Source organism: Pogona vitticeps, chromosome 7, assembly GCF_051106095.1.
Source record: "Pogona vitticeps strain Pit_001003342236 chromosome 7, PviZW2.1, whole genome shotgun sequence".
Taxonomy (NCBI): Eukaryota; Metazoa; Chordata; class Lepidosauria; order Squamata; family Agamidae; genus Pogona; species Pogona vitticeps.
Window position 1 is genome coordinate 4,497,465 of NC_135789.1, and position 25,272 is coordinate 4,522,736.

General features: G+C 47.3%; 2 protein-coding genes across 2 annotated transcripts; both read right to left on the minus strand.

Annotated features, from left to right (window-relative positions):
- Positions 1–244: 244 nt before the first annotated feature.
- TNFRSF4 (TNF receptor superfamily member 4) lies at positions 245–9,289 on the minus strand. The gene is made up of 7 exons (XM_020782288.3): positions 9,137–9,289; positions 5,866–5,988; positions 4,643–4,753; positions 3,532–3,598; positions 2,761–2,981; positions 2,121–2,255; positions 245–1,639 (listed from the first exon to the last, which is right to left on the minus strand). Exons 1-7 carry the CDS (start codon positions 9,261–9,263, stop codon positions 1,566–1,568), a joined length of 858 nt encoding a protein of 285 aa, XP_020637947.3. The 5' UTR covers positions 9,264–9,289; the 3' UTR covers positions 245–1,565.
- A 1,767-nt stretch (positions 9,290–11,056) lies between these two features.
- On the minus strand, positions 11,057–25,243 carry SDF4 (stromal cell derived factor 4). The gene is made up of 7 exons (XM_020782287.3): positions 25,090–25,243; positions 23,910–24,294; positions 20,482–20,618; positions 19,409–19,522; positions 17,413–17,571; positions 15,255–15,430; positions 11,057–13,132 (listed from the first exon to the last, which is right to left on the minus strand). Exons 2-7 carry the CDS (start codon positions 24,221–24,223, stop codon positions 12,956–12,958), a joined length of 1,077 nt encoding a protein of 358 aa, XP_020637946.1. The 5' UTR covers positions 24,224–24,294; positions 25,090–25,243; the 3' UTR covers positions 11,057–12,955.
- Between the last annotated feature and the right edge of the window lie 29 nt (positions 25,244–25,272).

Below are 25,272 nucleotides of genomic sequence, written 5' to 3' on the forward strand. Positions count from 1 at the left end.
AGAGTCTCAAAAAAATAATAATAATACAGGAGCAATAAAACATTACTCAGAAGTGCTTTGCCATTCCCTTCTTCTTGGGATGCTCTGGGACGGTGCAGCTGGCCCAAAGTCACCCAGGCTGGCTTTTCACAGACAAGGCACAGCATGGAATCAAGCTCCTGAGCCCTCACTCCGTATAGGCTTGGAGCCGTATAAGCTGGAAGCACCTTTCAGGGGAAAACGTTGCAGAAAAAGAGTATCTCCGTTTGCTGAAATATTGTATTTATTGATTTGATTTTGATATAGCCCATCTGGCTACCAGTTGGGCAGTTAAACCACATATCATTAGACAACGATGAAAATAAAGGGCATAATAGTATAAATCAAAATTAAGCATCAATATACCAACGGAATTTAACTAATAATAACTAGAGTGATTTAAAGAAAAAACAAAAACAGGACAGCAGGATTGAAAATATCTTCTGCAGAAAGGTGGAAGGCAAGATAGAGCTGAGTGTCATTCGTGTATTGATAATGGCTTCTCATGACCTCCCCCGGCGGCCTCATTTCGATATTAAACAGCATCGGGGAGATGATCGACCCCTGTGGGACTGCAGAACGGAGGGTCCAAGGGGTGCACGCCATCTCCCTGATCTGTACTCTCCGAGGACGGTCCCTCAGGAAGGATCACAACCCGGCCAAAGCCAGGCCACCTTCACACTTTCTCTGTGGCTGCTCCCAGACTTTGGAACTCCCTCCCACTGGCGGCCAGCCTGGTCCCATCTTTGCTCTCCTCCTGCAAGCAGGCCAAGACCTTTCTCTTCAGGCAGGCTTTCCCTCATTAACTAGCTACCTGTGTGTGGTTTTTAGATGGCTTGTTACACATTACAGATTTGACTGGATTTTTAGTACTACTCGTGTTTTCCATTTTTTGGGTTTTCCATTGCTCAGATTGACATTTTTTTAAAAAAAATGTATACTTGTTGATCTTTGCCTTAATATTGCCGATTAATGACGTAAGATCCCTCCTTATTCATTGTTCATAGCTTTAAGTATTGCCTTTCAGCAACGTCAACTGCCGTTGTAGGCTCACTGTTTTCAGTTTTAAATATTGTCTTTCATGGTTCTAAGGTCCTTTTCGATGAGAAAGCCAGGATAAGAATATTTTAAATAAAGAAATAAATGCTCACATTGTATTCTTGTTTTATAACAATATTTAAAATCTCAGCACTATGTTGATAGAAGGGACCCCGGAGATCATGTAGACTGGCCCCTGTCAAGGAGGCCCGGGGGGGGGGAATCGAACTCCCTACCTCAGATGCATAAGCCACTGAGCCCTTCAGCAGTTCTTTGGACTGTCTGGAATGGCACCTGCTTCTTTTATTTCAAAGCACCTAAAATAACAAGGTGCTGAACTGGCAAACACACACACACACACACAAGGAAGAACGGGGTCTCGTTCACTTCCTTATAACAGAGATGGATCAGGAAGTGGTGGAGCAAAGAAGGGAGAGACGGATGAAACAGGAGACATGGTCTAGACTGGGTTCATTTCGGCGCAGAAATTAAACCGTGTTGTTTTCTGGTCAATTCTGCGCAAGGCTGGCTTTGTGGTCCATCTGCTCTTCCTGGATCGGAATACGATAGCTACTTCTTCCATCTGCATACAAGGAGGGGAGAACAATTCCATAGGTTATAGGCAGAGGAGAAGGCCAGAAGACTCCGTCAACTGGAAGCATTTCCTGGAACTTGCCTACATGACGGTCCTACGACTACAGCACCCAAAATCCCCTGGAAGCTCCACCCTTTGGATGAGAAGAGGAATCAGCAACCTGGCGGTCTACAGATACTTGGGTCTACACCACCAGCCCCATGATCCCCACCCACTGGCCAGGCTGGCCGGGGACAATGGGAATTGTAGTCCAGCAGGGTGTCCTACCACACCGGTTTTGGGCTGGGGAAGAGGTTGGCACACCCCAATTACTGGCCAGTGTTGAAAAAAGACCCTTTCCTAAACCGGCAAGACGCCTCCGTACAAATTCGGAAGACAAAAATTTGCCACATTCGCGCCAATTGAAAATGCCCAGAAAAATTTGCAAAATATTTTAACTTTGTGCGTTTCATGCCATCCATAGGCGTACCTTCACGGGGAACATCTGAGAGCGCCCCCGGTCTTCTTTGAGACTTCTTGCCCCCAGCTTTCTGAAAATACAGCAATCCTACCCCTCCAGCTACGAACAGCATCACAGCAACCACAGCGACAACGATGAAGATGCCTAAAGGTCAAAGGGGTGAGAGAAACCATGGGTGGCCACCACCTTTCTGAAGAAAACAAAATTTAAATTTCTAGTCCTCATTGTTTTGAACGAAGGAGCGGCTTATCAGAGGAACCCAGGAAGTTCCACGGACTCTGCATGTGAACTGTGGCCTTTCCATAAAACGTAGAAAAGGTTCCGGTTCTCAGTAAAAGTCAGGTTTCAGCAGGAACAGAGGGAGGCATTTCTTTCCGAATCAAGTCGCATAGTGCAGAATTGATGGCGCGGGGTGGCAGAACATTGCTGTGATGTTTAATCAGAAATTTCTTCCCCACTCAGCTGGATACGCTGGGATTTGAACCTGGTGCAGGAGGCCAATAGGACCATAACAGAGGAAACCAGACTCTTTGTCAAAAGGGAACGAGCTCCCATTTTCCAAACATTTGGCTGGTCCCGATGGAAATCCATCTTCCTCTTCCCATTTATTCCACAGTGGAAAGCTCACGTACCAGTCTTTCCCCCTTACCTGATTTATCCGATGTCGTTTCCGTCTTTGGGTGAATGACCAAACTGATACCATAAAACCTGGTGGGGGCTGCTATCATCCATGTGCTATGCTTGTCCTTGAAGCTGGTGGGAAGTGCGACAGTAGGAGAAGGTTCTGAAAGGCCAAAGGCTTGCTCCTCGCAGATGGCGTCCTCTTCCCGTTTCCCAGGACGGAGAAGTTTCAGGCCCTTAGCAGTGCAACTGCCGGCATAAGTGAAACAAGCAAACAAAGAGAATATGTAAATATGTGCATGTGTGTAGAGCCGGCTGGATAGCTCAGTGGGTTGAGGTCTCTGGCTGCAGAGACAGAGGTTGGGAGTTTGATTCCTAGATGTGCCTCCAGGGAAAAGAGCCAGCCTGGGTAGCCTTGGGCAAGCTGCACCGTCCCAGAGCAGCTCCAGAAGAAGGGAATGGTAAACCGCTTCTGAGGAATAGCTCAGTAGTTGAGGCCTCTGGCTATGGAGCCAGAGGTTGGGAGTTCGATTCCCCCACTGGGCCTGCTGGGAGAAGAGCCAGCCTGGGTAGCCTTGGGCAAGCTGCACCGTCCCAGGGATCCCCCCCCCCAAAGGAAGGAAAGGGGAAGACATTTCTTTGTATTCACTATCTAGAAAACCCTGAAAAGGGCTGTCATAAATGAAAATGGACTCGGCTGTGGCTTCATCATCATTATCATCATCATATTTGCAATGATTCCATCATGATCATTGGACAGAGAGATGCAGACCGTCTTCCTCTGTCCATAAATACGTACTTTGTCCAAGGGCGACATTTCTCCTTCCCTCCTTTGGAAAAGGAACCAGCAGGACAGGGCTCACATCCTGAAAAGATTGATAAGGGATAGATTGTTACAGATTTCTTTAAAAGGAGGCAACCAACGTTACCAGCCTATACCGAGGAAGTTTGGCCCGATGTATAAAATTCATGCCAACCAACTTATTCCTTCTCCAGATTCGAATCTGTTCTGGGCTAGTTTTCTAAGAATTATGTTTAGCAAGGGACAAAAATCTGCTCTTGTTTTATGTTGATTGTTTGAATGGATCCACTGTTAATGCCACTCCCATTTAGGGTTTGGAAAAGTTACTTTCCCTAAGATCCCCAGATCATCATCCTCTTAGAACTGCAGGGCTGGAAGGGACCCTCTGGATCCTTGACTCCAGCCTCTGTCAAGGAGGCCCAGTGGGGAATTCGAACTCGCAACCCCCAGCTATGCAGCCAGAGACCTAAGCTATTGAGCTATCCAGATGGCCATGCCAGTTGGGAGATTCAGGGAAATGTACCCTTAAGAAATCCAGGTTAAGCCCTCCCCCTGTTGATTAAAGCATGTTTGAGCACCTTTGAGACATGCATGCCAATCTTATTCAGCCATGTTTTAAACAGGTCACAGAGCAGTCTTCCTCAAAGAGTGTATTGGTTTTATACATCGAAATGTATAGATTCCTACAAAGAGTATCTGTTCGGATTTTTGTTCCAGAAGACAGGGATGGAATAAATTTAGAGCTACTGTCAGTAGAAAAAAAATTCTTGCACATCTTTAGCGCTTTCTGCTGGAGGTGGGTTGCTGATCAGTGCCACTACTTTAGGGTTGAAAGAAGAATTTCTATCTAGATAGCTTCCCACCAGGAAGCAGAAGTGCTTCCCTCTGACAACATCTAGGGCAGGTAACCAATCAGCAACCGCATCCTTACACAAGCACGGTGAGATGTAGAGGGTTATTTTTGTTGCCCCCTAGAGTTGGTTATTGTTAAAGGCAGGAGTTGTCCTCCCAAGTTACATTATTCCATTGAGATACGCAGTGCTTGCCACTAGTAATATTGATGACCAGCTAGCACCAGCCTAGCCCCTTCAGAAAGCTCCGTACTCACTTTTATCATCTTCTCTGCTTGCTTGGTTGGCTACTTCCTTGTAACCCGGAAGACACATGCAATGTGTATTAGAAAGCCGATCGCATGGCTTCACCTCTTGGAGACCTCTCTCTGGGAAAAACATAAATGCACCCGAGAGAGAGAGAGAGAGAGAGAGAGAGAGAGAAGAAACAAGAGCTCTTGAGAAACCTGCTTTCCATTGACATAGTGACATCATAGATATTGGTCAATCAGTCCTTTGCCTTGCAGAACAATCCATCTGATCAAGCTAATGGGCAAGAGTTAGTCTCTTTTCACGAAACAAAGACAAAGGAGATGAGAAGAAGTGGCTTGAAAATAAAAGAGATAAAAAGATAGATAATGAGCAAAGACCTTTTGGAAGTCTAGATTACTGCTGCAACTGGTAACATCCACAGTCACCCTGAGGCCGTGCAAGGAACCATCTTCTTTCCTTTGTGCCAAGAGCAAAGGCACTCAAACTTGGATGTCTGGAACTACAACTCCCAGAGCACCTGACCATTGGGCGTGCTAGTTCAGGATTCTGGGAGCTGCAGTCCAAGAACGTATGGGGCCCAAGACTGGGAGCCACCGAGCTTGAGGAACTGGGTTGCCTTAATCTAGAGTTTCCCCTCTTTTGCTTCTTTGTTTGCAAAGAAAAATCTTCCCCGACCAACTTCCAGCCCCAGTGGTCAGAAGAAACATGTCAGGACGTGACATTAACCTTCTGTTGTGGCGGCGAAGTGCAGCTAGCTGACAAGGCGCCGACTGTTTTACCCATTCATGCCCAAACCAGCCCTTGAAATATTTTATAATCTGACAACGCTAGACTACAGAAACACATTACTGTGGGGAAAACCTGTCTCTCTCCCCCCCCCCCCAGTGATGGTGAGGTAGCAGCTCAGCTCAAAGAGAGCACAGAAGGCCAAAAAAGAGAGAGAGCTGGAATAGCAGAGAGTGTTATCATAGTCCCTCCGAACCCGGAGGGCACTACAACACGAACTGACATTCATATTTTCCTAGCCTTGTTACTCCCTGTCCCCCGCATTCCAATAGCAGGTGGAAAAACCATCTGCACATGAGCAGAGGTAAAAAGGTGGTCTAGGTCCCCGATCCTGATTCGACTTTTGTTTGCTCAGTTGTGGTTGGTTTTAAGGAGACATTATATACATTTGTTTTAAAAGGCAACTTCCTATGTTTTGCTCATGACAAAAGGGGACTGGTACCTCTTTCACAGACTGCGCAACGTTTACACCGCTTCTCGGTGAAGTCCGCGTTGTAGGAGTGCTCTTCGCATGGAACGCATAACGTGTCATCCCGAAATGTGCAGCGTTTTTCCAGCTCAGACCCTAAATGTAAGAAAACAGCAGTGATTCATTTCTCGAGTCTACAACAAGGAAGGTGACCCAAAAATTGGATGAACTTACTTGGATGAAAGCTTGCATGACCACCAACACAAGCTGAAAGTTCAGTGAGTTGGATGGCACAGCTGCAAAGCCAGGGGCCAAGAGTTCAAATCCAGCCAGATGTGTATGTTAATGTGCCCTTTGACAGCCTTGGGCAAGCTGCTCGGTGGTCCCAGAAGACCATTACAAGTGGTCCTGGTAAACCACAAACCACTTTTAAGTATTCAAGACCTAGGAAACTCTGGAAGGAAACTCTCATCATCACCATCAGTCAATTGCAGTGGAGACTACAGCCAAGAAATCAAAAGACTGAGACATGCAAGGAGAGATATGAAATAACTAGAAAGTCTTGAAGTATACAAACATGATGCTGGAGACCAAGGCCATGATCACTGATAATGTCCATACCAATTACAATGGACAGATGTGAAAGCTGGACACGGAAGGACGAGTGGGGTATAAGGGAAGCCAATTCTTTTGAAATGTAGTGTTGGAGGAGGGCTGCACAGCCAGAAAGACAAATAAAAGGATGCTAGATCGAATCAAGATTGCACTTTCTCTAGAGGGGAAAAAACAGTGAAGACAGGACTCACTGGAAGAGACCATAATGCTCAGAAAAGTTGAAGGCAGCAGGAAAAGAGGAAGCCCAAATATGAGATGGATTGACACTGTAAAGGAACCATAAGCTTGCATTTGCACAACCTGAGCGGTTAGCAATAGGGCATTGGGGAGAGGGCATAAAATGATGCGGTCCCCATAAATTGGAAGCCGCTCGGTCACTTATAATGACAATTAACTTTTAAAGGCTCCCAAGGCAAGATGGAATGAATCACACGGACTCAGGTCGCTCAGCTGAAAGTGTTCGATCACAGAGCCCAGCCTTAAAAGTTTTGCAAAATTAACTCAGACCACTCCAGGATTTAATGAACATGCAATGGGGAACAGGCAGATCAAATTGGTTCCCGGCAGTTACAGGCTGTGTATGAGATGTGGTAGGTGAGTTGGCACCTTGTGCCCCTATCTTCACATGAATCACAACACCCGACAACCACACTGGGGAAGAAGGGGACGCTGTTCTTATCAAACAACCGCTACAGAAGGAAAAAGTGAGCGAGCTTCAGTGAGACGCTTGGAGAAAGGCTGAAGCAGACATGACTTCTGGTTTGTTTTTGTATCACTCCCCCCCAAATTGAGCACAATCATCATCATCATCATCCCCTCCAGCATGATCATCATTCAACATGGGCATGGCTGAAACTGGGAACCCTTAAGAAAGAAACTGAAGGCTTGATTTTTGCTGCCCACTTGGAATCGACGCGAAGAAAGCTGAGATCCAAGGAATTAGGGCTAAGAGCCAGGGTCGACTCTTCCGAGAAAAATATGAAACGGTGTCGCACCTCATCTGCAAATGTCCAAAGATTGCACAAACAAACTGCAAAGTTAGACATGACAGAGTGGCAAAATTAGTGCACTCGTCCTGAAACAAAAAAAAATCCAACCTGTCAGCCTGCAAAAATCCGTGGGAACATCCGTTAGAGGAGGTGTCTGAAAATGAGGGAGTCAAGAACCTGTGGGATTTCCAGATCCAAACAGACAGACACCTTGGCATAGCAGCCATAGAACCAAGGGAGGTCTGGATCATTGACATGGCAATTCCAGGGGATGCCAGAGTTGAAAATAAAGAATTGGAAGAACTAACAAAATACAGAGACCTGGCCATCGAAACATCTCGCTCAGTGGTCTCCATCATCATTGGGGCTTTGGGGAAAAAACTGAGAAACTTCACAGGGTGCTGTAAGCGGTTGCAGATCTCAGAAATCACACCATCAGGGCTACACAAAATGACAATCTTTGGAACAACATACATACTGTGCCGGTATTTAGCAGATACTCAGGTTTTGGGCTAAAATGTGCATTTGTTATATCATACGAGGACCAGTAGGGAACTCCCAGCCTCTGGTGCTGCAGCCCGAGATCTAAGCCATTGAGCTGTAGAATGCTGAATATACTCCTTTGCATCGAGAGAGCCAGAAGTAGAAATGAATAATGTAATTTAAGCCGAATCGTAATACATCCTGCTCAAGCTGAGAAGGTAATGTTGCATAAACTGCCTGCAAAATTCACTCAGCCACTCTCAAGAGTGGTTGAGCCTCTTCAAGGATCCAGAACTACCTCCTTCTAGTTTTTCCCCCCACCTCTTTAAATCAGATTTAGATGGGGAGGGTCGTTAGACAGAGGACTCTTTCAATTGAAGGACTGGTCTCTCCCCAGTCTTTTAAACAGAGGACTATATTTGTACGGGAAAAGAGTTAGCCACTCTAGCGGTTGATGAGATATGATAGCATGGTGAAGGGAAAATTAAGATGCACAAGAGCTTAAATCCAGCCTGGTGATTTTTCACACAGGAGGCACAAGATAAGCACACAGGCATCTCCTCCCTGCCAGAAAAAAAATACAGTCGCAATAAAGTAAATTAACTCAGCAACTGCTGCCTTTTCATGAGACAAAAATCTGCTCCTCAAGGCAGCTGGCTCAGTCTGCCTAAGGAGAGAGGATGAAGAGATGGGGATCATTCGGACTTCTGAGGATGCTGGACTGCAACTCCCATCATCCCTTACCTTCAGGATGATGGGACTTGCAATCCAAGAACAGCAGGGAAGTGACACCTTCTTACTTCTGGGCTTTGCAGAAGGTTGGGAGTCACTGAGAAACCGTGGTGGAGAGGAACAGATCTCTCCATCATGCTGGAATTGTCTGCAGGGAGGGAAGGTATATATATATTGCTCCCAATCTGCTTAGCTATCTGGCTGCCGAGCCAGAGGTTGGGAGTTCGATTCCCCTCCTATGCCTCTCAGAAGAGCCAGCCTGGGTACCCTCGGGCAAGCGGCAGAGTTCCAGGGTGCCCCCCCCCCGGAGGAAGGGAACGGGGAACCACTTCTGAATGCTCTGTGCCTCGGAAACCCTGGGAGTGCTTGCCATCACTCGGAACTGACTTGATCCCATAGAATGACTCTGATGCTTCTCCCGAGTCTTCCCTTGCGGCCCCTTTTTAGAAGGAACCTGATGGACATCCCAATTCAATCCCACTCACCTGGTGGACATTTCTTGCAGCATTTCCCGTGTCCCAAGGGGTACTGGTCGCGAGCACATCCCGACCCACGAGCGGTGCACCGCAGGAGCAGGGCGAAAGCCGCTGTGAGCGCCAGCGTGGAGGCCATGCTCGGCTTTGCAGTGGCTGTTCCAAGCCCTACTCAGGTGGTGGTGTCACAGGGAAGGAAACACCGTCATGCGCAAAGCACAACTTGTGGCTTGGGGAGTTCAGAGAAGCCTACGAAGCGTAGGCTCCTTTATTACTTCCCCCTCCTCCGACTTCATGGAACGGCCACAGTCAGCACTTCTGCCTCTCAGCACTAAGATCGGTGCCTGCTAACGCATCTTGGACCCAGACAGATGGCTGCCACGAGTCTGGTTCCCCTCTTTGTGGGGGGGGGGGACCAGCAACCTCTGGAATGCCTCCATCAGAGAAAAGAACCCTCCAAGCAAAACCCTGGTTGGACACCTTAGGGTCCTCCATTTGTTACCGGGCAGCCAGTGTTCATAGTGATCGCAAGAACGTAGATAAGTAATGAGGCTAAAAAGAGCCCCCCCCCTTTCCTATGGGGCTAGCAAGGCACTCCAGAGTCCATGTGCAGAACCTCCCGTGCAACCGGCAGGCTCAGAAACAACAGGGCAGAAAAGCAACAGGACATAACAAAGGGGAAGGGAAATGTTATTTGACACCTCTTGGGCTTTCCTGAAGCAACTGGTCGGCCACTGCGTGAAACAGGCTCTTGGCCCGCAAAAGATCGGGCCGTCTGCTTACTGAACAAACCAGCCTCTCTCCATGGGTGAACACGAGGGACTGCCAAGTGGTTGAAGGGGGATAGTGGGAAGCACCCAGTTCATTTGCTTTACACTGAATAAAGCAAAGCAAAAAAAGCAAAGTGTGCTGCCCCATAGCACTGAAAGCACTTTCTGGGGGGGGGGGGGTTACAATCCCCCTGGCAAGCTGGGTACTCAGACCTCAGAAGGATAGAAGGCTGTCAATCTTGAGCCGGTGGCCTCGGATTGAACCCTGGGTCCTGAGCAGAGTTTTGGCTGCAGTACTGCAGTTTAACCATCGAGCCAGGAGGCTCTTGATTAGCTTTACACTCTTCCCCTTGAAATTACGAGGGGTTGAAATTAGGACCTAGTTCTTGCAATGTGCCGTCAAGTCACCTCCGACTTATGGCAACCCCATGAATGAGTCATCTCCAAACTGTCCTGTCCTCAGTTGCCCTGTTTATATCTTGTCGAATCAAGCCTGTGGTTTCTTTTAGGAAGTCGGCCCATCTTGTATTGGGGCCTTCCTCTTTTCCTGTTGCCTTCCACTTTTCCCAGCATTATTGTCTTTTCCAGAGAATCCTGCCCTCTCATGATGTGTCCATCAATAGGACAGCCTCAGCTTTCATCTTTTCATCTCTAGAGAGTTCAGGCTTGATTCAATCTACGATCCACTTGTTCGTAGAGTATCCAGAAAGCTTTCCTCCAACATCACACGTTACACAGGAATCCTTGCCCCCCTGTCCTCTTTTTTCACTGTCCAGCTTTCACACCTATCCATGGGGATCAGAAACACAAGAGTGTGGATGATCTTGATCTTGGCCTCCATGGACCCATCCTTAAACTTAGGACCTTAATCATATACAAAATGTAAAGGGAGCAGGATCACACCTTACGCTGTCAGATTACTTATTCCTCCAGTCCAGTACTGCATCCACTGGATGGCAGGGAGGAACTTTCTTGCCACCGATGACTCACTCTTGGTTTTCAACAAGAACCACAACGGATGGAAGCTGAACCCATTTGCCTCCCTGTCAAAAATCTGCCCGAGACAAGCTTCCCGAAACACTTTAAGCCCAAAGCCACCTTGATCAGACCTATTTAAACAGAACAGGAGGTCTATTCAATGAAAGCACACAGAGCCACCTCATTACATGTATTTACATTATATTAAGGAGGATAAAATTCATTCAGACACCGTCGGCGGTAGCGTTTAAAAGAACAGGGTTTCCTCGTAGAAGGGGTGAGGCCTGAATTAAATCCATTTAAATGAAATACAAGTGTCAGTGGTCCCCGGCCAGCATAGCCAAATCCGACTCTCCAACAGGCAGGGGGAAATTCTTTCACGCTTGGGGCCTCTGCTCGAATACAACGGCAGTACGGTTTATATTCCAGATTTAAAACATTCCTTGCTAAAGAAGGACCCTAAGAAGGCAGTTCTACAGAAAAATGTGACCGCTGTCTGGCCTTTGTGCCGGCAAGGTTACTCTCCTAAAATGAACCTCGGCGGAGGAAAACGTCTTGGTTTAAGATTGTTTTACGATCCTGTGCAAGTGGAGAACTGGAAGGAGAGCCGGCTTTATAGAAGCAAGCGGCAGGAGTCAGAATTGTTGCACGTGCCTGTACTACCCTCTGGATCGCTTAAGCCAGCGGTTCCCAACCTTGGGTAACCCAGACATTCTTGGACTATGACTCCCCAGGAGCCTTCCCCGTTATCTGTGCTGCTTGGGATTTCTGGGAGTCGTAGTCCAAGAACGTCTGGGTTCCCCAAAGTTGGGAGCCACTGCTTTAGCGCATAAACCTGTTCCTATTCTTCTTGACAAGGAATAAAACAAGAGGATGTCTGTGCTACTTTTGACACTCCTATTCAACACCTGCTCCCCACACAGAAACCCCACAGCTTCTCCAGGTCTTCCTAGAAGGGTCAGGGGGACACAGCCACAAAACCTCACCCGTCCTTGGAAGTCACCCTTCTTTTCTTCCCAAATGTGGCTCTCTGAAAGGCCACAGCGCAACAGCGCTATTCCAAGGCAAAAGGGGACAGTTTTAGAAAGCGCACAGAGGAACCCTGGGGCGTTGGCAGGAGGGGAGGTAAAAGGAAAGTCAGTTTTATGGCCTCAGGACGAAATCTGAGGAGAGAATCTCCAGGAGTGGGTTTTTTCAACTCTGCCCGATTACCCCTAGGAAGGCTTTCCTTCCTTGTAGGTGGATATGGACAAGTCACACCCCTGACTTTTCAATTTTCCAAAATGAAGCTGGAACTTCTGTGTTGGCAACCGAGTGCTCAGTCTGGAAACCGAATTCAAAGGCCAAATTGGGGGAACAGTTTTGTGAATGACTTCAAGATGCCCTCTTGCCTTGTGGCTCTGTGTGTGTGGATTCAAACATGCAGTTCACTAAATCCTCACACGTAAAAGAACAGTGGCAACAGCATACAAACTGCTTTAAAAACTGAATCCTTAGCAACACCCACATTCTGAGAAATGCGAGCTAGGCTAGTTACTTTCATTGCCTTTTTGGCCCAGCTGGAACCAACATCTGCTTCCCCAACAACACAAATGCAAGGACCAACCGTTTGCTACAATTCTAGGTGCACACACAGCTCTCCTCCCTCCCAACCCTCCAGGACCAAGTGTCCGGTCTTAAGACAATAAAGATGGCTTTTAGAAGTCAACTGGAGGAGTTGAAGGGAGTAGATTGTCAGAAGGTTCGAAGGGAGTAGATTGTCAGAAGGTTTGACTGAGACTCTTGAAAAGTTTGATGCGGGATCGGAAGGTCAACTGATAACAGATGCGTGTCTGGTTCATGCCCTGCTGGTCCTACGGAGTTCTCTTCAAGGACAGAAAGGCTGTGGCTGTTTCTTTCTTTAATATACAGTACATGGACGGTTTTTCGTTTTTCTTTAATTAAAAAAAAAACAAAGTCTAGAACCACACACGGCATTCGCACAGAACAAGAGAGATAGCAGCAAAAGGTAACTTTTCTGTGGTTTGTTTTGGAAAGCGAGAAGGTGCAACAAAGGGCCACGGGAAGGGTGGCCGGCAAGGACTCAGAATTCCTCGTGGACGTTCCGCGCATAGTCCATGAGCTTGCTGCCGGTGAAGTACTCGCTGTATTTCAGGATTTCTTCCAGCTCCAGGTGGTGGTTCTGGTTCTCGTCGGCAACCGCAATCATCTGCTTGGCTTCGTTCAAGGCATTGTATTCGTTCATGGGGTCCATGTATTCCTGCAGAATTTGGGGAGGGGGGGGAGAGAGAAAGGGTTGGAAAGGTGTGTGGAAATGTTCTGGATTGTATGACGAAAGCTACCGGCTAAGGGCCAGATCAAAAAGCCTAAAAATTTGGGTCACGAAAAGCAGACAACGAACCATCCAGAAAGATGGCTCTTGATGACGTTGACAAAGTTATCCATGAACGAGGGAGTGGACGAGAAATAAGAGTATGACAAAAGATGTTGTCGTTGTTGTTTTAATGGCACTTTTAGATATTTAATGCTGGTCTCATCAAAGGTCAGCAGAAAAATGTGGGAAGCAGTTTTTCAAACAGTCTGGCACCAAGCTGCACAGGGTTTTATTAAATCATCATCACGTGATATCAAGTCAATTTGACTTATAATGGCACTTTTCAGAGTTTTCCAGGTAAAGAAGTGGTTTTGCCATTCCCTTCCTCTAGGGGGTGCCCTGGGACTGTGCAGCTTGCCCAAGGCCACCCAGGCTGGATGCTCTCCAAGAAGCACAAGGGAGGAATCGAACTCCCAACCTTTGGATCCACAGCCAGAGACTTAAACCACCGAGCTATCCTTTTAGCTATGGCATTTAATAGCTGGGACTTTAAAAATGGATTTTGCCTGTTTTTATCTTCATACCAGTGCTGGCAGATTGTCTATTCTGAAGGCAAGTGGCTGGCCCAGGGCTATCTAGTATCTCTGGCTCTAAATGCGAGAACCAGCCAATGCAAAACAAAATAAGTGCTTTCTGCCTCTCAGGTGCTCTCTGTGCTGACCTTGCTTTGCAGCTGTAGAGTGCAGAAAGGGGAAAAAAAGCTGATTCAGACAAAAACGGTGGTTACTGAAGATTACTTCAGAATGGTAAAATGTAAAGATTAAATGTACAGTCAAAACTTGCTACAAGAAAGCCTCAACAGTCACTAATCTGATAAATGGTGCAGCTTTGGGAAGTTGGGGAATCCAGACAGGTATGTGAAGGAGTGTTTACGATGCTTACAGATGGGCATGGAATTAAAAAAAATGGAGATGGGCACAAATTGGTTCGTGCCAGTTCATTTCTCAGCCGAATCGGTGTCCAGTGCTTCTAACCCCCTCCTTCTCCACTGGGCTCCCTCTCAGGGGGAGCAGCCTGGCTTCCCTGCTCCGTCTCCTCCGGGCACTGCCTTTGAGTGGATGCTCATCGGAGGAGGCAGGGCTTCAAAGTGCCAAACACGTGTTTGGACGAGAAACGAACTGGCACAAACCAATTTGTGCCCATCTCGTTTTTCCCCCCCAAAAAATCCATGCCGATCTGTAAGCATCGTAAACACTCCTTCACATACCTGTCTGGATTCCCCAACACTCCTTCAAATACCTATCTGAAGTTGATAAACGGCTTTCACAGCATGCTGCAATAACGTTTTGTGGCTCTCAGATGGAAATAAGAGCTAAGGCTGAACTCATCAGGAAATAAGAAGGCCAAATCTAGTTCTAGGGCCTTTCCCCCTCCCAGTTAATACTTAATTTTTCTTCCCGCTTATTTGTTACATCTTGTTCCCTTGCCATCTTGGAGAAAAAAAAATATTTTTTTTCTAACTATGTTAATTATGTTATATATATGCTTGTTTTATATGTTATGTTGTAAGCCGCCTAGTGTTCGCAATAAATGGAATAAATAAATACATAAATTAAATAAATAAATAAATAGTTCTGATCCCCTGGTCGGATAATGCAGTGCGTGGGAGTTGGCAATGTCTCCTTTCATCTGTTATTTTCTCCCCACAGAAGCACACCTACCCAAATGTGCCTGAAAAACCTGGGATTGTGTGTGTTTTTTAATGAGACTTTCTGGAAGAAAGGAAAGAAACGGAAAGGGTGTGGAAAATACAATGGTGTTTTCACCAGGAGGAGTTTCAAAAGTGATTATAACTTGAAGTATACACTAGTGAGCTATACATTTGCAGTGCCTGTGGCTGGACGTTAAGACTGCTTGATAGCTCAGTGGTTTAGGTCTCCAACTGTGGAGTCAGAAGTTGGGAGTTTGGTTCCCCCCGGGCCTCCTTGTGTGGGGCTGGGCTTGACGACCTCTAGGGTCCACTGCTGCAGTTCTATGATGACGCTGATGACATTTCTGAGACACTCACCTCTAATTCTTCCATCGTCACAATGCCATCGTGGTCGGCATCAATGACTTCCTCAAACTCCTTCTTCCGATCTTTCACCCAGTCATCATCAATGTCCTGGGCCTGCTGGTTCTCCACCGTGCCGACTGGCAAAGAAATAAACTCGGAAAGTGTCAGCTTCTTATCCCCATCTTGATCTGCAAGGGGGGGAAGAGGGGGACACTGTTTCTCTCTCTCTCTCAAAAACAAAGGAGGAAAAGAAAATGAAACGCCCACCCCACACATTTGAAACTTCTGCTGTTTCATGCAACTGTCTCACATGGGGGCGTTGCAGCTTGTGGTTCTCTGCAAGCCACCAACAAGATGAGGGAGATTCTTCACAGCTACAACCTTCCCTGTTGGAAAAAAACTCTTGGGAAATCCAAAAGCTTAGCTATACCTGAGCAAGGTAGGAATAAAAGGGGGGGGAACCAAAGAGTGCTGCTTATATGCCGCCTCACAGGGCTTGAAGCACTCTCTGGGTAGTTTGTAATTGAATTATGCAGGCTACATATATTCCCCCCCCCCCCCGGGGCGAGCTGGGTACTCAATTTACCAACCTCAGAAGGCTGGAAGGCTGAGTGAACCTTGAGCCAACTACCTGGGATGGAACCTGGGTCGTGGGCAGAGTTTTGGCTGCAGTACTGCAGTTTAACCACTGTGCCAAAAAGGTCCTTCAAAAAGTCAAAGGGGGCAAAATTCCTCACTCTTCCCCTTTTAGAGACTGCTTGGGGGGCAATGCTCAATTACATTTCTGGTGGCCCTTTGATTACTTGGGGTTGTTTTCTTTTCTCACAAGCATGAAATTCCGTCCAGGACACTAGGGGAGGTTTCAGACAGAGGTGAAAATCCAAAGAAAGGATGCTGTGGAAATGCCAGGAAGGCCTCCCCCGCCGGCTCACATCCATCAAACAGCTAGAATCCCACCAAGTTTTCAGGAACATCACATTGTCCTGGGTTCTCCCAAAAGTCTGAAGGTTTGGCCAGGACTGAGGCAGCCTTGATGCCCCCAAAGGATGGGGCGAAAAGAAGAAAACAGAGTGCAGGAAGTAGCAAAGGATGCAGAAGAGATAAAAGCCAGCAAATGGAGCCATTGGTGGTTCTCGGCTGCCACCTGCTGGAGGCGGAAAGCCTCCAAAGAGGCACCCAAACAGCACAGTAAAGGCGACACTAAATGCCTTCTCACGGTTCCGATGACCAACGGTTTCCTGGAAGTGTCCGAAGCAGCCCCAAACAGCTGGAAAACACCAGTTGGCCAAACCGCTACCTCCTCCCACGAGGCTGCCCTGGGACTGGTAATATTGTCACATTGCACCTGCCCTGTGTAGTGGTGCTGGTGATCGGGGGGGGGGGAGATGAGAGATCTCACTCTCCCAACTGGCCAGCGAGGGCTGCTTGCTCTCTCAACCCCACTCTGTTTTTTTCACCCCATGCATCTGGAAACGTGGGGCCATCAAGACTGGGCTGCCTTTCCCTTTTCTAGGAAGGCCACCTCTCCGCCCCGGAAACCTGTTACAGGCCTCCTTCTAGGCTAAACCAGCCCTTCTTACTTTCTCGGCCCACGTATGAGGCTCCAAACATGAAGGGTGCTCCCTGTCTAGAACAGGTGTGGGCAACATCTGTTCTAGATAGGTGTTTTAGACAGGTGTTCCAGAAGGGCCATCCAGATGTTCATAGACTGTAAGTCTCACCTGGTTTCGCCAGCAGAGCCAACAGCATGGCTCATGGGTGGTGTAGCTCAACATTTGGAGGGCTCCCCCCCTCCAATGGTCTACTCCTGGCCTAGGACCCACCTCAGACATGATCCCTACGTTCTTTTTACCACAAGGATAACTCAATTGGCTTAGGTTTCTGGCTGCGGAGCCACAGGCTGGGAGCTGAGTTCCTCACTGTGCCTTCTTGAGAAAGGCTGGACTTGATGATCTACAGGATCCCTTCCAGCTCTATGGTTGTTAAGATTCTCAGTCTCCCAAGGGCCCTTCTCACAGACCACCCCTTCCTACAGACAAGCCCTGGGTCTTGCCCCCAGTATGAGCTGCTTCCGCCAGCCATGCCAATACGTGTACAACTAAGCCCATCGTGCGTAGAGGAAGCTTTACGAATTTCTGCCCGCTTGCGGCAAGAGGCAGAACAGACGCACCCAAATCCCGGACGATCTCCTTGACCATAAATTTCAGCATCCCCCTGCTGTGCTCCGGATGAAGGAAGGACAGGAACTCTTCCTCGTTCAGCAAAAGGTCCGCGGGAGGATTGTCCGCTTGGTACCAGCGGTCCTTCAGGTTGTCGAGAACTTCCTGTGCTAAATATTGGGGTTGAAGAGAAGAGATGAAAAAAAAATAAAATAAACATATCCTTTGTAAGTCTAGGTTTAAAAAGTTTTAAACAAGCTTTTATTATTTATTAAAAAAATCAGCCTGTTCAATACAAACAATTCTAATTTCCAACATCTGGAGTCAATGGCATTCCAGTGAACAGACTGGCCGGAGATGAGCATTGTCCAGAATTTGAGCAAAGGTATTAATTTTCTCAAGACCTACTAAAACCACAATTCAGTGAAAAATGATATGTTACAAACTCGGCACTTCTTATGTGTCTCTCTTCCTCTAGAATGACAGTGTCTACTTTTAAACTGCCATTCCTAGTTAGTGCCTGAACTGGGAAGACCCCAGTTCCCTTAAACCAGGATCATGCCATTGTTTGTGATCCTGGCTTGCTATCAGAGCTACCGGTTCAATGCTGTCAACACAGGCAATGATAGGAAATGATGAGAGATGTAGCTCAGCGGCATTGAAACATTCCTCGTCGTCCTCTGGTTTACAGGGAATCAAAACAACGCCCGAGAATTAAGCACAGAACTAAGCTGGGTCTACAGATCCTTGTATGTGTGTGTTTGTGTGATATAGGGAGGAAAACAGTGTTCTCATCAGCAAGCACCACTTGCCTCCAAGCGGGGCTGATAAATGAACAACGGCAGAGGAAGGGGTGCAATATGGAAGCAGGAAGCCTCTCCATCCAACGCAGCCCGGCTCCTCCACAGTGGAGTGGTACCAGGCGGACAGATGGGCTGATCTGTCCCATATGGCGCATCACTCTCGACAGAGTGATTAAGACGGCATGTGCGTAATGCATACGGATGAGATTAAAGGGTTGCGTGGAACGTTTGACAGCCTCGTTGCAGATCAGAAGGCACAACGTTCTTACAGAGGCATGCATGCGTCTTACCGGGGGGGGGGGCTGTGTTCAGCCGCACCAGCACCAAACTGAATGAAATTTTCCCCTCTTAAAATGTTTGCTTTGAACTACAGTACTTCTTGCAAGTGGCTGCAATGATCATAACAAGCCTCTCATTTCAGAAAAACGCTGCATGTAGTTTGCTGGTCTTTATGGACACTGTCCTTCTTCTGCATGATTGAAACTGGGTCATGGTGTATTCTGCAATCCTGCTGGAATATGTGTGTGTGTGTGTGCGCGCATGTGTGTGTGTGTGTGCATGTGTGTAGCCCAATGCTTGGCTGCAGAAACCAGTTTCCAGGGAACCTTGGCTTTTGTTTAGTAACAAAAAGGCAAGTTACTAGACCTTATGATGGTGAATAGATAGACAAGACGGCAAGGCCCAGAAAATTGTCACTGGAGAAGGCCGGAAAAAGGCAAAAAAACCCCAAAATGATAAAAAGTTGCACAAAAATGAAACAAAACTCCTTGTTTTGCATAACGAGTAGAGATGCTAGAAGTCAGCTTTCCTCAGTGCACTAGTTTGCAGATTTTATTTTTCGAGGCTGTGGCTTTCATTGGAGCCCCTCCTGAAATCAACAGAGTTGTTACAGCATTGGAAAGCCTGGGTTTAAATCTCCTCCTCAGCCATGGAGGTAACTGGGGAGGCTTTGACTTGTCATTCAGACACCACTTGCCAGACTATGGTTTGCGCTAACCCTGGTTTAGAACTTAAACTATGGCTTGATCGTCAAAAGAGGCAAATCCAAGCTTAGAACTGTCCGCCGATTTTGCTCTTTGTTCGCCCACGTCCTTGGACTTGAGGAACCTTCAACCCTGGGGGCCAACCGATTTCAGGCAATGAAAGCAGACTGACACACACTTCGGCACAGCCCAGAGGGAAAGAGTCAGAGGCCGCCACTTACTTTCCTCGTCAATCTTGAGCTCCTCGTTGTTTTTTATTTTCTCAGCCACCTCCTTCTCGTTCATCCCTTTGCTTGCTAGAAACTTGATCTTATACTCATCCCAAGACACGTGACCTATAAAAGGGAGCAGCGACACAGGAACAGGCTCAGGAAACAGAGAGAGTTGAACATACTTACATCTATCCATTGAATCTGTTATCTCATCAATACACCCAGCAAAGGCCTTGTGGTGCAGTGGTTACACTGCAGTACTGAGGTCGAGAGACTCTGCTTAGACCCTGAGTTCAATCCTGATTCAGGTAGCCAGCTCCAGGTTCACTCAGCCTTCCACCCTTCTGAGGTTGGTCACCAGGATGGGAGGGGGGGCAATGTGTAGCCTGCTTAATTAAATTGTAAACCACCCAGAGAGTGCTTTAAGTGCTGTGGGGCAGTATATAAGCGACACACTTTGGCTTTGCTTTTATGTTTGATAACTCAAGATATATGCAAATTCTATTTTTCACAGCTAGCCTAAGGCTGGACATTTTCTGCCCTTCCCAAGCCAGTCTTTCTGCATCACTGCGAAGGCCATCCCCAGGAATTCCCACTTCAACCATTTCAAGGGAGAGGCACCTCCTCCAAGATGTTCACCAGAGCTGTCAGGATGAGAAATAACCCCCCTAAGGTCATCTGGTCCAAAAACCTGCCAAGACAGAAACCCCTCGGCTGGAGCATCTCTGACAAAACAAACGATAATAAATAAAGGGCCACCCAAACTCTGCTCAAAGCTTCTAATGGGACTTGGAGGAAGAGGTGGTGGCGATGGAGGGCTTTTTCTTTGCCTGCCCGGAAGTCACATGACTTATATACATAGAGCTTACGCTCAGAGGCTGCTATCCAGCCATCCATGAGCTGCTAAGCTGGGGTGGGCCAAATATAACCATCTGAATGTTGCTGGACTACAAGTCCTATCAGCCAGCTCCTACAGAGGCCACAGTAAGGAATGTGGGGAGATGCAAGTCCAAAAAACCCTTTAAGACCCCCCGCTCTGCTGTGACCGGAGACTGAACAGCTGCCGTTGACCCCCTTCCTACCATCCCCATCAGGATCCACTGCCCGGAAGTGCATCTTGTTCTCCTCCACTGCTTCCTGGAAGTGCTCTTCTGTCTTCTCCATGATCCACCGCTGCATCTCCTTCGCGCTGACCTTTTTGTCTCGGTTGATATCCACTCTGTAGGAGAAAGGCAGGAGAAAGGTCTGGTCAGAGCCCAAAACTGCTCAGGACCTGCACCTCTAGGTCAACGCAGAGCAAATAGTGTTGGTGACAGTCTCTGCTTGGCTGCAAAGAATGCCAAGTAGCCTTGGATCGGGCCCCTCTCAGGCAGCAAAGGCAAGGGGACACTGGGAGGGAAGGAAGGTAGACCACTGCTCAGAGACAGGATATCTTTGTATCCCAAAAGGTGGCTGGTGGAATAAGCTTATGTTCAAAAACAAAATTAGCACCATATTCAAAAATCTGGAACATAATCACTACTGATCCATGGGTTTTAAAAACCACAAGCTACGGCTATGCAATAGAATTCATAACTCGGCCTCCTGCAGATCTTTTTCAGATAACAAACCCCATCTGAAGCATTAAAGGAGGCAAGCACTTCACAATGCAAGAGTTTCAGAAACATCGATATACAACGGACACTATTTTTGATACTTCACGGTACCAAAGAGGGATGGAGGCTTCCGTCCAATTTTAGACCTGAGAGAGGTAAACAAATATATTGAAATAATAATAGTAAAAAACAAAACAAAACACATATGGTCATACTCCAAGCTACATTGCCTTTACTGAAGCTTGGGGGTTGGTTTGCTGCAACAGATTTAAAAGACATGTATTTCTACATTTCCATCCGGCAAGGACACCAAAGTTTCTTACATTTCATCAGAGGAGGAAAAATATATCAATACAAGGTGTTCCCATTTGGGCTGTCAACAGTCCCCTTTCTTTAATAGCTGGTTAGATTGAAGGATGATGGCCACTCAGGACCAAATACTAGTTTCCAGTTGCCCACTGAGGAGCTGTGAGCGATTTGGGCTTCAGCCACCATGAAAAAACAGGGGCCTAAATCCTACCACTGTCCCAGACCTACTAAAACAATGGGATTTATGCAGCTTTGGACCTAACCCTTCAACAATATGGGGGAGGTGACGGCTCTTCCAGCTGCCCTGAGCAAAGAGCAAGCATTGGTCTTTTCCAGAGGCTTTCTCCCAGAAGCAGCGATTGGAAAGCTGATCAGAGATGTCAAACACGAAAACAAAACATCCAAGTGGGGTTTCAGAGACATCTCTGGGTCTGGAAAAGTGGGAGACCACTGGCACAGAAAATACAAAACGAGAGAGACCAACAACCTAAACTGGAATATGACAACCTCATATTCCAAGCTCTTGCCTGCCTGTCAGTTCTCGGCTCACTTAAGGTTGCCTGCCGTTTCCACTTGAAGCTGCTTACACTGCCTGAGATGCAATGGATAGTCCCCATTACCTGTTCCACAGCAGAGGGGAGAAAACCAGTGGCACAAAGACAAAGAAGCAACAATTTGAGCCAAGAACAACCTTTTCTTCCCATAACCAGCTCTACAGCATGCTGGATGTTAACAGAACTCCATTTGTTGGACAATAACTTGACTGATCACACTGCAGTAAAATTGGCAATCCAGTCCTTTACACTTGCTTGAAGAACCAAAGTGGGTTAGAAAATTAAGAGCGAAATTTCAGCACCAAGCTCTTCCAAGGAAGAAGTATCTTGGTCCATGGCTCGGGAGAGAAAGCCCTTATCAGATCTCAACTCAATTTCCAAGGCATGCACCTTAAAATAACAACAACAACAACAAAATGCTTCACTTCTAAAGATCTCTGCTCAAATTTTCAATCTCTGCCCCAAGAGAAGGCTACCGGCTGAAGGCAGCCCTTGCCCTCTGCCTCTTATAATTTATTTGCAAGGTCAGGAGGGCGACAATCAAATTACTCGAAACTTGCCTCATTCCCTATAAATGGGAAGCATTAGAGGGGGCAATGAGGGCTCACAAATGACATAAGTCACTAATCGGCCTCCAAGGGCATTAATCACATTCGCTATCCCACTTATCCACTACACACTTAATAATAAACCTTTTAATTTGCAGACAAGATGCCTGTGAGGTCAATACCAATCCAGTGTCTTTGCAGTCTGTAACCGCTATTCTCACGTCAAGCTGGGTGAGGGTCAGAATGAAACGGCACAGGGTTCATCTTCTTCATCATCATCTTAGACCTGCAGAGCTGGAAGAGGCCCTATGGATCATCCAGTCCAGCCTTTGCAGGCAGAGACCTAAGCCAATGAGCTATATCATAGACACCATAATCGGCACTACTTTTCTCCTTCTAAACAGAGACAGATGTAAAGAATATCTTTGGGATACACTCAGCCTGTGGTTGAACCACTCAGTCCATACACTTTTTAGCTAAAACCAGCTATGGGAGCTATCTTACGATTTCCCCCTCAACCCATTTCCACTTCTCTAGGTGGGACCTCTTACATAGGATGGGGGAAATGCCCCACTTTCTCTCATGGAAGGGCTACTGCTGACAGGTACAGAGGAAAAACAAACAAACAGAATTCTAGATTTAATCCTCATTGCCCATAGCATCTTCAGGGAAGATAATGTAAGAGTTGTGCTTCAAACCCTTACCAATGGGTGGGAAACCTTTCAGCTTTGTATTTGGGACTACAAATTCCATACTTCCTCACCGTAAGTCATGCTGGCTTAAGGATTCTGAGACTTGAAAGTCCTAAACAACTGAAAGGACAAATACTGCCCACTGATAGAGGAGGCCCCATCTGGGCCATCTCCGGAGACCCAGGGGCTATACATGCCCATCCTCAGACCACTGAAGGTCACACCTAATTCCATGATGCTCACGGCTTGGACTGATTTTTTAAAAACTGAAATATGGAGTAGTGTGGGGTAACCCAAGGATGCTAAGGCCCTAAAACATGGCAAAATTAAGCCTAAACCCCTTCTAGTGGTCTCAGGTATTTCTGAACCCACACTTTAAAAATATTTTTTAAAACTTGTGGGGTGTGGGGACACTGGAGGACACATTTACGCCCCTGTGGGACATGTTCCTCACCCTCAGGATGACTTGCTTCTATAAATGGCAGATTCCTACCATCCCTCAGCACCCCTGCCTTATTCACTTTCAAGCACTCCCAGCTGCTTTTAAGCCAAAATGAACTTGCTAAGGATGATATAATAGGGGGGCCCCTATCCACAGGATTGGTATTCACTGATTCAATTATCCACTGCCTGAAAAGATTAAATAAAACCCACAGAAATATGCATTTCCAGGGTATATTTACCAGAAGTGGCCTCTACAAGCAACCAGAGACCACGTAATATACAGTGTTTGATACTTCAGTAGTTTTCAGCATCCGCTGTAGAGGCTTGGAACCAATCCTCCACGCATACTGCAGTGCTACTGTACTCACTTGGAGAAAATAACCATGAGCTTCCTCCTGTTCCTCCGCGGCTCGGAATCCTCGTCAAATTCCTCCATCTCCTTCCCCAGAAAGACCTCCTGGTGGAATTCCTTGTTCAGGTGCCCATCCATTTCCATCTTGACCCCGTTCAAGTGATCCGGAGGCAGGATCTCGTTCTCGTCCTTGCTGCCATCAGCGGCCAACTTCTCCTTAAGCGCCGAGTTGTTGGCGGGCCGAGCGTAGACGTCCATCAGCAAGAAGACGAAGAGGAGGGATAAATAGATGGAGCCAAGGCTGCAGAGGAAGGCTCGCTTTGAAACCATGACTTTTTTAAAAATTCCTCCTCAAAGGGGTAGCGGTTTAGAACACTGGCAAGTCAAGGCGAGTGAATGACCTGGAGGGGAAAATAAAAAAATAACATGTTATTTAAAAAGATACTTTCTGCAAACAGAAAAAAAATTGCTCTGATCAGGTGCAATTTTTTTAATGAGCCCTAAGTATTTTAAGCCAACTTCCTCAAGTCAATCCCACTGATTCTTCCAGGCCATTTTTTCTCTCTAGAAAATTCATCTGAGAGCCTACCACCAAACTGAAAAATTCTAAAAAGCGGGGGAGGGGGGACCTATTGCATTAAAAGGAAGATTACAGAACAGAAGGACTCTCTGCACATGCTTAGAGGAACTCTTCCAAACCCTTCTACCGACTGGTCCTGTTTGGACTGGAGGCCCTCTGCACACGGGCAGAGGGAGTTTTATTTAAAGCTCAGAATGCCACCCATTTCTGCCCTACGGAGAGGCCAACAACTCTTTCCACCTGTTTCCAGCAACCCTTAAAAAAACCCTCTTAAAAACTATAAATAAGTTATTAATAGACAGACAGACAGATAGATAGATATCCAATCACAGACTTTCTGCTTTGAGCAGAAGCCTTCTGCACATCGTCAAGGGAAGGGTTTCAAACTTTAAAATCTCAGGCCTAGCCACACACCCCCAACGACTGCCCTATATGGAGAAGAGCAGGGGATTCTGCACATGCTCAGAGGACCTCTTCCAAAACCTGACAGAAGCAGTAAACCACCCATTCCCCCTTCCCCGGCTGGGGCCAAAGGCGCTCTGCACATGGGCAGAGGGGCCACCCTAGCTCCCCCTGCCCCTATTCCTGTGCCCAGCTTAACCCCTCTGTGCGGTACCTGCCCGGTCGCTCCGCATACCCAGACCCGCCTGGCCGGGGAAGCACCAGGGCGACCGAGCTCCCAAGGCTGCCTACGCCGCCAGGCGGACCGGAAGCGGGAAACGCCACTCAGCACCGCTGGCGAAGGCGAGGCTCCGCCTCTTCCGCCCCTCCTCCAGGAGGGGCTGCCCCGAGTCCTGCC

Excerpts from the sequence above, each read along its gene's own strand:
- TNFRSF4 (XM_020782288.3), bottom strand. The coding sequence starts at position 9,263 with ATGGCCTCCACGCTGGCGCTCACAGCGGCTTTCGCCCTGCTCCTGCGG. Across the intron at positions 5,989-9,136 it reads CTGCAAGAAATGTCCACCAG|GGTCTGAGCTGGAAAAACGC; the intron begins GTGAGTGGGATT and ends TCTTACATTTAG. Across the intron at positions 3,599-4,642 it reads AAGCAGAGAAGATGATAAAA|GATGTGAGCCCTGTCCTGCT; the intron begins GTGAGTACGGAG and ends CAATCTTTTCAG.
- SDF4 (XM_020782287.3), bottom strand. The coding sequence starts at position 24,223 with ATGGTTTCAAAGCGAGCCTTCCTCTGCAGCCTTGGCTCCATCTATTTA. Across the intron at positions 19,523-20,481 it reads AGTGGATCCTGATGGGGATG|GTCACGTGTCTTGGGATGAG; the intron begins GTAGGAAGGGGG and ends TCCCTTTTATAG. Across the intron at positions 17,572-19,408 it reads GCTCAAGATTGACGAGGAAA|CACAGGAAGTTCTCGACAAC; the intron begins GTAAGTGGCGGC and ends CCCAATATTTAG.